General features: G+C 45.4%; 1 protein-coding gene across 1 annotated transcript in view; it reads left to right on the top strand.

Annotated features, from left to right (window-relative positions):
• Positions 1-12618, top strand: part of SLC9A4 (solute carrier family 9 member A4) — an 82204-nt gene that overhangs the window by 28683 nt on the left and 40903 nt on the right. Inside the window, exons 3-6 of the mRNA XM_059658851.1 lie at positions 356-615; positions 2864-3081; positions 5466-5668; positions 6281-6367. Of these exons, the coding sequence (XP_059514834.1) occupies positions 356-615; positions 2864-3081; positions 5466-5668; positions 6281-6367 (768 nt within the window). The remainder of the gene's footprint in view (positions 1-355; positions 616-2863; positions 3082-5465; positions 5669-6280; positions 6368-12618) is intronic.

Genomic DNA, 12618 nt, shown 5'->3' with positions numbered 1-12618 from the left:
GAAGAAATGCTTACAGGAGTTTCCCTGTTGGTTGTAGAGCCCACATTGAAGGGCGCATTCGGAGCTGAGGGGAGACAAACTGTAATGACAGGGGCCGAGCAAGAAGGTAGGGGCTCCGTACTTGAAAGCTGTGAATATGACACTCATTCAGAAAAACTGAATGCATGTAAATTAGCTGGAATACATTTAAATTAGCTGGAATACATTTAAAGTTAAGCAGCTGTGTTAATCTTCATCATCATGTCATTTTTGTTGTGAATTATTTAACTAGACACAAAGTTAAGAATCTGTGTGTGAAACAATGCTCATCTCTAATTCATGTTTCTTTTCTTTCCTTGATTCTCTGTTTGCCCAGGTCTTATACAATATACTAATCTCCTTCACAAAGATGCACAAGTTCGAAAGCATAGAGCCTGTCGACATTTTGGCTGGATGTGCCCGATTCATTATTGTGGGGGTTGGGGGAGTCTTTTTCGGCATTGTTTTTGGATTCGTTTCTGCGTTTATCACACGTTTCACTCAGAATATCTCTGCAATTGAGCCGCTCATCGTCTTCATGTTCAGCTATTTGTCTTACTTATCTGCTGAGACCCTCTACCTCTCAGGCATCCTGGCGTGAGTACCAACTAAGGACCAACTCTCGTAGCAATAAAAGAGCATTTAGGCCCACGTCCTGTGGACCAGCCTCCGGTGAAGGCTGGGCTACTGATGCTAATTCTCAGAGGTATGGCAGGATTCGGGTTTATCAGACACATAAACCTGACGCAGGTCCTTGCCAAGCACTCTCCAGCATTTGTGTTTGTGTTTGCTCTCCTCTCGTGACCGCCTGAGCGAGCACAGCAAATACAAGATCACTTAAACATAATCAGAAAAGCTGCTGCCGACAAAGTCTGGGAGACAGTACATTTTTTTCTTTGAAAAAATCACTCTTCAAGCTAAGGGGAAGCACGCCATGCGGGACTGCCTTCTGCATTTCCTTCAAACCGCATCGCAGCTCCAGGGCCTTCAGGGTAGAGTGAAACCAGGTCGATGGGACAAGACTAGAAATCCAGGTCTCTTTTTTCTTAGTGAAAAACATTTTGTAAATATTTATTCTTGTTAGATCTTGGAATGAGGCTTCTCAACTGGGCCCTTATACCTGGTCATGTTGTTTTCTCTCTGACATTATTCTCATACTAGAGGCCCGGTGCACAAAAATTTGTGCACTCGGGGGGGAGGGGGGGCCCTCAGCCCGGCCTGTGCCCTCTTGCAGCCTGGGACCCCTCGGGAGATAACGACCTGCTGGCTTAGGCCTGCTCCCGGGTGGCAGAGGGCAGGCCCAATCCGTAGGTGCAGCCCCTGGTCAGGCTCAGAGCAGGGCCGATTGGGGAGTTGGGGCGCTGCCCCCGTCACACACAGAGCAGGGCCCATCAGGGGGTTGGGGCACCGCCCTCTATCACCCACAGAGCAGGGCCGATCAGGGGGTTGGGGCGCTGCCACTGTCACACTCAGGGCAGGGCCAATGGGGAGGTTATGCCTCTACCCCATCACACACAGAGCAGGGCCCGTGGAGTGGGGGGGAGGGGTTGGGGAGCTCCCCCCTATCAGGCACAGAGCAGGGCTGCTCAGGGGGTTGGGGCCCCGCCCCCTGTCACACACAGAGCCGCAGGGCGATCAGGGGGTTTGGGCGCTGCCCCCTGTCACGCTGATCCCGGTGCCGGGAGGCATATTACCCTTTTACTATATAGGGTAGAGGCCTGGTGCATGGGTGGGGCCGGCTGGTTTGCCCTGCAGGGTGTCCTGGATCAGGGTGGGGGGTCCCCACTGGGGTGCCTGGCCAGTCTGGGTGAGGGGCTGAGGGCTGTTTTCAGGCTGGGAGTGACTGAAGTTCCCAACCGCTCCTTTTTTTCTTTTTTTTTTTTATTCTGGGCCAGCTTTAGCTTGAGGCTTGGCTCCAGCTCTTAGGCCTCCGCTCCTGAAAGTAGGTTTCTGGCCTTTGCTTACAATGTTGCGAATCTGCTGGCTGAAGTCCAGCGGTATTTGTTACAATGTTTCTTATACTGCCGGCTCAGAGGCAGCCGCAGGCGGGGAACGTTGGTTTCCTCTGTCACTGAGGCAAGCAAGCCTCATGTTAGTTTCAAGCTGCCTGGCTGCCGGCCGCCATCTTGGCTGACAGTTAATTTGCATATCTCGCTGATTAGCCAATGAAAAGGGTAGCGGTCGTATGCCAATTACCATGTTTCTCTTTTATTAGTGTAGATGAAGCTGCTTGGGCAGAAATAGTTAATTTTATTGTACAGAGATAGCTACTTTAATTAAATATAATAGTGTAAAAGCTAGGAACTCCTATTTCCCACCTTAAAAATGACCAGAACTACTAAGACAAGGCAAAGTTCTCTCCACCCACACCCTTCCTAATTGGATCTAGACCAGGAACATTTAAATGAATGATTTCTCATTAAATTATTGTAAGAAATGCTGCTCAGGGGGAGGCACTGGGGACCGTGTTGAATGACTCTTCCCAGGGAACCACCGTGGGTTTACTTGGGTTGGAAAGCAGAGTGAAGTAGAGAGTGAGGGGTTGGCAGAGCTCTTGGGAGGGCGGGCAAGATGGAAAGAGCTGGGCTCCCCGTGTGGCGTGAACTGCCTGCCATTGTGTTGAGGGAAGGCTCTGGCGCCCTCCTCCCCACCACATTCAAGTCCCGCAAACCCCCGGGAGGCGAAGAGACAGAAAGAGAATCTGTGGGCAGGCTGCAGCCAGAGAGAGGAGGCGATGTTTTCTCGGGGTAAATACGGGATTTGTGTGCCTGTGGCGTCAGCAATAAGGTGGGTTTGCGGGGAGGGCAAGCCTCTGCTTCCCTCTGAGACTCAGCTCCTCCTGCAGCATCACGGCCTGTGCGGTGACCATGAAGAAGTATGTGGAAGAGAACGTGTCCCAGACATCCTACACGACCATCAAGTACTTCATGAAGATGCTGAGCAGTGTCAGCGAGACCCTGATCTTCATCTTCATGGGCGTGTCCACCGTGGGGAAGAACCACGAGTGGAACTGGGCCTTCGTCGGCTTCACACTGGCCTTCTGCCTGGTCTGGAGAGCCATCAGTAAGGGCAGCCCCGCCTGTGGCTTTTCAGTGTCCCCTGCCCTGCAGTGCCCGAGCATAGCATAGCGTGAGGTGATGCCAACCGGTTCTACTGGTTCGGGGAGCATGGGCACCTTGTGGCCCGAATGCTCTGTTTACTCCTTCACTCAGTTCAAAGTCCTCAGTGGCTGATAAGGCTCTGCCTGGAGCAAGGAGCAGTATTCTTTTAATTGAAGGGAGAATTTCACATCCACACATTAAATACAGCAGTGCCTTTCCCCTGCTCGGCACTGCTGCTGCTGTGCCCCCTTGCACCTGAGTCAGATATAGACATGAGCTGCGAGCTGCGAGCTGAGGGCATTCACGCTTTTGTCACAGGGAAAGTGAGATGTCACACATTGTGACCTACGTGAGGCAAGTACTGCTAAAAAAATGTTTTCCTAAATAACATAGATGCTTTCCGTTGAGGGGTGAGTATGATGTACAGGAATCAAGGCCCAGGAATCCTCACTGATAAGCAGTGCTTGGTATTCAGTAATAAAGACAACTCTGTACATGATGCAACTGCATCACCTCTATGAAACATGCCTGACGGGAGTGAGACGTTCTGACGAGCGGCTGCTGATTGATTTTGCTTGATGTTTCTGGAGCTAGGAAAACATCAAGCACTGAACTACACTGTGTGTGTTGACTTTTGACTAGAAGCAATTATATTTTAAAGTGATTTGACTAATATTTAAAGCATTTTAAAATGATTTTGATCAATATTGTCAAGCCAGTTACTCAAAGAGAAGTTAAGAGAAATGGCTGAGAACTTATTAAGCATTAAATTAATTTAGGATAGGTTTTAGGATCTTGAAAAGATTAAGAATGAAGAATATTAAAATATTTATAAAACTTACTCTGAATATATGTCTTAGGAGGAAAAACTTTAAGGAAACTGATAGAAATTTATAATCCACATAAAATCCTGGCACTATTACTAACCTGCTATTCGACTTTGGACAGATATTTAACTATTCAAAATATTCCTCCTCAACCACAAACTGTGGGTGTGGACAAGTTTCCAAGTGCCCTGTCAGCGTTAATGCTGTGGGAATGCAGCGCCAGTAAAGCTAACAGGAGGGAAGTGGCAGGATCCAGCTCTGGCCCAGCCAGCAACAGAAACCACAGGGTGTTGGCACTGGGGCTCCTTCAACACCTTCGACCTTGGCGACCACCCAGCCAACTCCCCGACCTCTGACCTTGGCGACCACCCAGCCAACTCTCTGACCTCTGACCTTGGCAACAACCCAGCCGACTCCCTGACCTCTGACCTTGGCGACCACCCAGCCGACTCCCCGACCTCTGACCTTGGCGACCACCCAGCCGACTCCCTGACCTCTGACTTGGCCACATCCCAGTGAGGGCAGAGCCAGGGTCAGATCCCGTTCTTCCCCTCCCCACCCCCCAGCGTGGCTCATGGCAGCATACACTAGTTCACACGCATGGAGGTACATTACTTACAGCTATGAAATTAACTCAACCTACATCCCCCTTCTGCTGGAAATATGATCAGTACCTTCCTTAAGCAGATGCGACATCGAGGAGGACATGACACTATTAAGAGCCTTGCCCGAGGTCTCATGATTCTTAGGTATATGGGGAGCCAGGACAAACAACAGGAAGGGAAGCACAGTGAATGTAACTGCCTTGAGCTATCAACATGCCTGTAATCAAGGTTGGGTGCCATGAAGTCTGGTGATTAGAAGTCACATGAGGCTGGAGTGTTAGTGAAGGGGCCTCTCCCCCCAGGAGCCACTGCACGGATGGCAGTAGGTCACGTGGGCCACCTGCTGAGATGGAAAATCAATGTGGGAGAAAGTACCTCTGTTTTAAATACGCTCTCCCGCCCTTCACCCTCCGCTGACAGCAAGAAGCCCTCCTCTTGAACTCTTGCCAACATCCTCTTTTGTTTGCATAGAATCTCAAGAAGAACCAAAGCAACCACAAAAGATTTGCTTCCCCTGAAGAGACCACAGTCACAGAGAAGGAGGCTCCTCTTACGCTGAAAATTACACGCCTTCTTTGGTTACTCAGTGAGAACATGAGATGATAGAAAGTTTTATTCCCCAGACAATACTCTGGCTTTATCTTGTTTTGAAAGGCAGAGCAAAACTGAGTATAGATTAGAAAGTCTATGTCATGTCTCATAACAAAAAGTGTCAAAATGTTATGACTTTACCTACCCACACTCACAGAGGGCTCTCGGAAGCTACTGATGGGCAGCGCTGCTGTTTGGGACGGGCGTCATGGGGAGAAGCAGTGAGGGTGCCAGCGTTGAAGGCACCGCACACGCCGTGGCTCTCTAGCGTTGTACCTCCAGTCACTCACGCCCTCTGCTCTACACATGTCTCCCCTCTCCAGGCGTGTTTGCTCTCTTCTATGTCAGCAACCGGTTCCGGACCTTCCCCTTCTCCATCAAGGACCAGTGCATCATTTTCTACAGCGGCGTCCGAGGAGCTGGCAGCTTTTCGCTGGCGTTTCTGCTGCCTCTGTCTCTTTTCCCTAGGAAGAAAATGTTTGTCACGGCTACTTTAGTAGTTATATATTTTACTGTGTTTATTCAGGTTGGTAGATTTTATTCTTATTTGAAATAAGTAGATGCTTTCAGGATTATGCATTAAATTGCTATAATACCAAAAAGGTACACTTTACTTGATTCTCAGACATGATTTTCTATCTCTATATCTTGTGTTTATTATTTTCAGAAATTAGATAATATATCCAAACTAATTTCCCAAATATTTCTACTTCATGTTTGTGGTATCCTTCAACCTCTAAAATATGTTGGTTTTTAACCAGTAAAATATTCATCAAAATATTCCTTGGTAGCAGGTGAATTATCTGTTCAGTGTGTTGCTAAAAATGAGATTCCAATTATTACTCAATAGCACAAATTTTTATTTTACCTCCCGCTACTTTTTAGCAAACTATTAAGAGGTTATTTTAAGGGAGGAAACTAAACTCCTGCTTTAAAAATATTGACATAATGCCTATTTTTTTACATAATTTAAACGAATTAAATAATAACTAAAGAGTGAAGCATTTAGCCAATAGAAGCTAGTAAAAAAACAAAGACATAAAAATTGGAAGTTCTAGTAGCTTCATTAATAGACTTGTTCTCTATTATGGCAATCTTCACTACAACAAACCCCTTTATTTTGTTACTTATGCTCTAGGGAATCACAATTGGCCCTCTGGTCAGATATCTGGATGTTAAAAAAACCAATAAAAAGGAATCCATCAATGAAGAGCTTCACATCCGTGTAAGTTAATTCTGTCATAATTAGTAAGTTAGTAAAATGCGTTCTGCTTGCCGCCTCTGGGAGTGACCTAGGGCTTTGATGAAACATGTGTGCACGGCCTGGACAGAGCCTCTTTCCTCCCCAGCTCCACCAAGAGTGGCTGCACCAACTCCCTACTGCTGCTGTGAGAACTCACTACAAACTCAGTGGTTTAAAAAACACAAAGATTATATTTCTGGAAGTCAGAAATTCAAAATGGCTCTCGATGGGCTAAAATCAAGATGTGGTGGGGCTGCATTACTTTCTGGAGGTTTTAGAGAAGAATCTATGTCCTTGCCTCGTCCAGCTTCTAGAAGCTGCTGGCATTTGTTGGCTCCCTGGACCCGTCCTCTTCGTAGCTAGTGGTGGCCAGGCAGGTCTTCCTCATGCTGTGTCGCTCCAATACTGACTCTTCTGCCTTCCTCTTCCATACTGAAGACTTTTGTGATTATATTGGGCCATGTGGGTAATTTAGGATATTCCCTCTTAAAGGCAGCTTCCTGGCAACCCTAAGTCCATCTGCTCTTAATTAATCTTTGCATATGTATTAATATGTTCACAGGCTCTGGGCATTGGGACACTGACATCTTGGGAGACCATTATTCTGCCTACCACGAAGGTTCATGTCTGTTCCACATGCAAAATACATTAGCTCTATCCCAACCTCCTAAACGTTTCAATACATTATTTTAACTCAAAGACCAAAAATCTCACCTATCAGTTCAAAAATCTTATCAGTTCAAAAGTCCCAAAGATGATCATCTCAGTCATTTAAATGAGGCACGGATGGGGCCCTGGGTATAACCCTTCCTGAGGCCAAGCTCCTCTCCAGTTCTGAACCTGTGACACACAACAAATAAGTGATCTGCTTCCAAAACACACTGGTAGGAAAGTCATCGGCAGCAGCTATAGATACTCACTTTCAAAAGGGAGGAGAGATGGAAGGACAAAAGGAGTCATCCAGCTCAAGCATATTTCTCAGTTACCTGGGAAAACTATTTGGTTTCAAAGCCTGAGAACAATCTTCTGTAATTCTTTGTTCCACCTTCTTGGTTTTAAACTCCACCCTCTGAGTCATACTCCTTTTTACATCCAAGGTGGCCTGTTTGGAGCTCATTAATTTGATCAGCCTGTTTCTTGCCTGTAGATCTCAAAGCCTTCTTTATTTTGTGTTCCCTCTCTCCTTTCTGGTCCAAGCTGGCAGTGTTTCTGAGGAGAAACACAGAACCACTAGGAGATATATATTAAGACCTTTGTTACAAGGAATTGGCTTGTCTATTGTGGGGACTGGCTAGGCATGTCCAAAATCTATAAATAGGTCATTAAGTTCTAAAGCTGGGAAACTGCTTGTCACTCCAATACTAACTCTTCTGCCTTCCTCTTCCATAGTAAAGTCTTCCATGATTATACTGGGCATGCGCTATAGCTTCTGTGCTCAAGTGGCAACCTCAGCTCTGCTCTTCAGGCCTTTCAACTGATCAAATCAGGCCCATGCACATTCTCTTTAGTCGTCCCTTTTACTTAGAGTAGCTGGTTCTGGACTTTAATCATATCTACAAATTGCCTTCTCTGCAATATCTAGATGGGTGTTAATGACTGGGGACTGGCCTGGATAACCTGACGTCAGAAAACCATCGCTGTGGCTAATGTGGAGAGTCATCCTACGTGGCTCTGAAGTCCTTGTTCCAGTGGAGCCTGGTCCCCTGCTCTTCCTGACGTTTGGTTAGAAAGGGGTGAAGGCTGCCACTACCTCAGCAGATGGCTCCGTGGTGGAGTTCAGTGAAAGGATCCACACATCTGACAGAGAGGAGAGTGAGGTTGAACATGGCTTCTACCTCTTTATTTTATTGAAGTTCTGTGCAATCGTGAAGGGATGTCATTCTACGTGGCTCCAGGGAATAAAATGAGAACGAATATAGGAAGATATAGGGAAAGAGACTTCGGCTCAGTTAGTAAAGAATACTCCGACGTGTCTCTTACGTGGCTCACCCAAAGCTTAAATGGTTGGGAACATGTGGCATAGACATTGTACAGGAGGTCGGAGCTCTGAGGGGATGATTGGCTCGGGTAATTTTTAGGTTTCTCTCAACCTTGTGAATTCACAATGCTAAAGCTGGAGAAACTGCTGAAATCATTCCAAATCAGCCCTGAATTTCACGGCCAAAGTCACTTGAGGAAATAAAGCAATTAAATTTCAAAAAACCCAAATCAAAAATTTTCAAAGTCATTAAAAAATATTCAGTAGATGAGGATAAGGAGTATTTAGAAATAAGTAATGCTTTAACCTAATTAAAAATTTTGTTTCTATCTTTATCCCCTCTGCTCATTATTTTGAGAAATTGGAGACTATATAGTTAAAACAATAGAAATTGGATATTTCTTTCTTATTAATGTTTCTCAAAAATGTTATAATTATTAATAAAATATCCATCATTAAATATTTCAGAATTAATTTAATATTTTAATCTATTTTGCAAAAAATTAGAAGCTAGTATAAGCCTTAATGATCACAAATTTAAATTATATCAAGAATAATTTATAAGTTTTTAAGAGATTATCCTTTTTTCCCTAAATTCCTATGAACAATTTTTATAAATCAAATGTAGTATAACTGGATTGGATGATGAAATGTAAATACAGAGACAAAATGTCAGATAAAAGAATAGGGACATAGGTAAATTTTATTGTTATATGTTATTATAATAAATATTTGCAGTATTATTTTAGAAACTGTATAAATTGGAAAATATCATTATCTTTTCTTTTGCAATGAAATTAAAAGTAATTATTTACTAGGCTTTATATCCATGTGATTTCAATAATGAGATATTTCCTAGATCATCCTAGAAAAATATGATGCAAAGGAAATGGCAAGTAACCTGTTTTCATTGCAAATTATATGCATTATTTTTTTAATTTTATTTTTTTAATTGTTTTATTGCTTAAAGAATTACAAAGAGTATTACATATGTCTCCTTTTTTTCCCGCTGTTAACAATCCCCCGACCTACCCTACTCCCCAGTGTCTTATGTCCATTGGTTATGCTTATATGCATGCATACAAGTCCTTTGGTTGATCTCTTACCCCCTCCCCTCCTGCCCCTCAACCCTCCCCGGCCTTCCCGCTGTAGTTTGACAGTCTGTTCGAGGCAGCTCTGCCTCTGTATCTATTTTTGTTCATAGTTTATAATGATTTTTATTATCCATGAGTGAGAGAGATCATGTGGTGTTTTTCCTTCATTGACTGGCTTATTTCACTTAGCATAATGCTCTCCAGTTCCATCCATGCTGTTGCAAATGGTAAGAGTCCCTTCTTTTTTACAGCAGCATAGTATTCCATCGTGTAGATGTACCACAGTTTTCTAATCCATTCATCTACAGATGGGCACTTAGGCTGTTTCCAGATCTTAGCTATGGTGAATTGTGCTGCTATGAACATATGGGTGCACATATCCTTTCTGATTGGTGTTTCTGGTTCCTTGGGATATATTCCTAGAAGTGAGATCACAGGGTTAAATGGGAGTTCCATATTTAGTTTTTTGAGGAAACTCCATACTGTCTTCCATAGTGGCTGCACCAGTCTGCATTCCCACCAGCAGTGCACGAATGTTCCTTTTTCTCCACATCCTCTCCAGCACTTGTCGTTTGTTGATATGCTGATGATAGCCATTCTGACAGGTGTAAGATGGTACCTCATTGCTGTTTTGATTTGCATCTCTTGGATGATTAGTGACTTAGAGAAAGTTTTCATATGTCTCTTGGCTTTCTGAATGTCCTCTTTTGAAAAGTGTCTATTTAGGTCCTTTGTCCATTTTTTGATTGGATTGTTTATCTTCCTTTTCTTAAGTTGTATGAGTTCCCTATAAATTTTGGAGATTAGGTCCTTATTAGATATGACATTGGCAAATATGTTTTCCCACGCAGTGGGCTTTCTTGTTGTTTTGTTGATAGTTTCTTTTGCTGTGCAGAAGCTTTTTATTTTGATGTAGTCCCATTTGTTCATTTTCTCTTTAGTTTCCAATGCCCTAGGAGCTGCATCGGTGAAGAAATTGCTTCGGCATATGTCTGAGATTTTGTGGCCTTTGGATTCTTCTAGAATTTTTATGGTTTCTCATCATACATTTAAGTCCTTCATCCATTTTGAGTTTATTCTTGTGTATGGTGTAAGTTGGTGGTCTAGTTTCATTTTCTTGCATGTATCTGTCCAATTTTCCCAACACCATTTATTGAAGAGACTATCTTGACTCCATTGTATGTTCTTGCCTCCTTTGTCAAATATTAATTGAGCATATTGGTTCGGGCCAATTTCTGGGCTCTCTATTCTATTCCATTGATCTATATGTCTGTTCTTGTGCCAATACCAGGCAGTTTTGAGAACAGTGGCTTTGTAACACAGCTTGATATCTGGTATTGAGATCCCACCTACTTTGTTCTTTCTCAGGATCGCTGAAGCTATTCGGGGTCTTTTTTATTCCAGATGAATTTTTGGAGAGTTCGTTCTAGATCTGTGAAGTATGCCATTGGTATTTTAATGGGAAGTGCGTTGAATTTATAGATTGCTTTGGGTAGTATGGACATTTTAATGATGTTGATTCTACCAATCCATGAACATGGTATGTTCTTCCATCTGTTTATGTCTTCCTCTATATCTTTTTTCAACGTCCTGTAGTTTTGTGAGTAGAGGTCTTTTACCTCCTTAGTTAAGTTTATTCCTAGGTAGCCTGAAAACGGCCCTCAGCCCCTCACCCAGACTGGCCAGGCACCCCAGTGGGGACCCCCACCCTGAAGGGGGTGCGACCAGCTGCAAACAGCCATCATCCCCTCATCCAGGCTGGCCAGGCACCCAAGTGGGAACCCCACCCTGATCCGGGACACCCTTTAGGGCAAACCAGCCAGCCCCCACCTGTGCACCAGGCCTCTATCCTATATAGTAAAAGGGCAATATGCCTCCCAGCACCGGGATCAGTGGAGCTGCAAGGCCTCCCAAACCCAGGATCAGCAGAGCCGCGAGGCCTTCCAGAACTGGGATCAGTGGAGCCGCAAGGCCTCCTGGCCCCTGGAGCAGCGTGACAGGGTGCAGCACCCAAACCCCCTGATCGCTCTGCAGCCCTGTGTGTGACAGGAGGTGGGGCCACAATCTCCCTATTCGCCCTGCTCTGTTCATGACAGGGGAAGGCGCCCCAACCCCCTAATCTGCCCTGCTCTGTGCCTGATAGCGGGGAGCTCCCCAATCTCCTGATCAGCCCTGCTCTGTGTGTGACAGGGTGTGGGGCCCTAACTCCCCCCATGGGCCCTGCTCTGTGTGTGATGGGGTGGAACCGCAATTCCCCATCAGCCCTGCCCTGAGTGTGACAGGGGGGAGTGCCCCAACCCCCTGATCGGCCCTGCTCTGTGGGTGACAGGGGGCGGTGCCCCAACTCCCCTATCGGCCCTACTCTGTGCATGACAGGGGGGAGCTCCCCAACCTCCTGATCGGCCCTGCTCTGTGTGTGACAGGGTACAGAGCCCCAACCCCCTGATCGGCCAGCTCTGTATGTGACAGGGGTGGTGCCACAACCCCCTGATCCGCCCTGCTCTGTGCATGACAAGGGGTGGTGCCCCAACTCCCCAATCGGCCCTGCTCTGAGCCCGACCAGGGCCTGCAGGGCAGCCACCTAGGGATTGGGCCTGCCCTCTGCCATCCGGGAGCGGGCTTAAGCCAGCAGGTCGTTATCTCCCGAGGGGTCGCCGACTGTGAGAGGGCACAAGTGGGGCTGAGGGACATCACCCGCCCTCCCCCCCCCCCCCCCGCCAGTGCACAAATTTTTGTGAACCGGGCCTCTAGTTATTTAATAACATGCTATTCAGCTTCCAAGTGTTTGAGCATTTTGGGCCATTTTTATTGTAGTTTATTTCTAATATTATGCCATCGTGGTCTGAGAAGATGCTTGGTATGATTTCAATCTTCTTGAATTTGGGGAGACTTTGTCTGTGACCCAATATGTGGTCTATTTTTTAATATGTCCCATGAGCCCTTGAGAAGAATGTATATTCCGTGGCTTTGGGGTGAAGTGTTCTGAAGATGTCAATTAATTCCATCTGATCTAGTGAGTAATTTAGGATTGCTGTTTCTTTGCTGATTGTTTGTCTAGAGGATTTATCCAGTGATGTCAGTGGTGTATTAAAGTCCCCTACTATGATTGTATTGTTGTCGATCTCTCCCTTGATATCTTCCAGGAGTTTTTTTATGTATTT

The sequence above is a fragment of the Myotis daubentonii genome, chromosome 12 (assembly GCF_963259705.1).
Source record: "Myotis daubentonii chromosome 12, mMyoDau2.1, whole genome shotgun sequence".
NCBI classification, from domain to species: domain Eukaryota; kingdom Metazoa; phylum Chordata; class Mammalia; order Chiroptera; family Vespertilionidae; genus Myotis; species Myotis daubentonii.
This window is presented reverse-complemented; position numbering and strand designations above follow the sequence as displayed.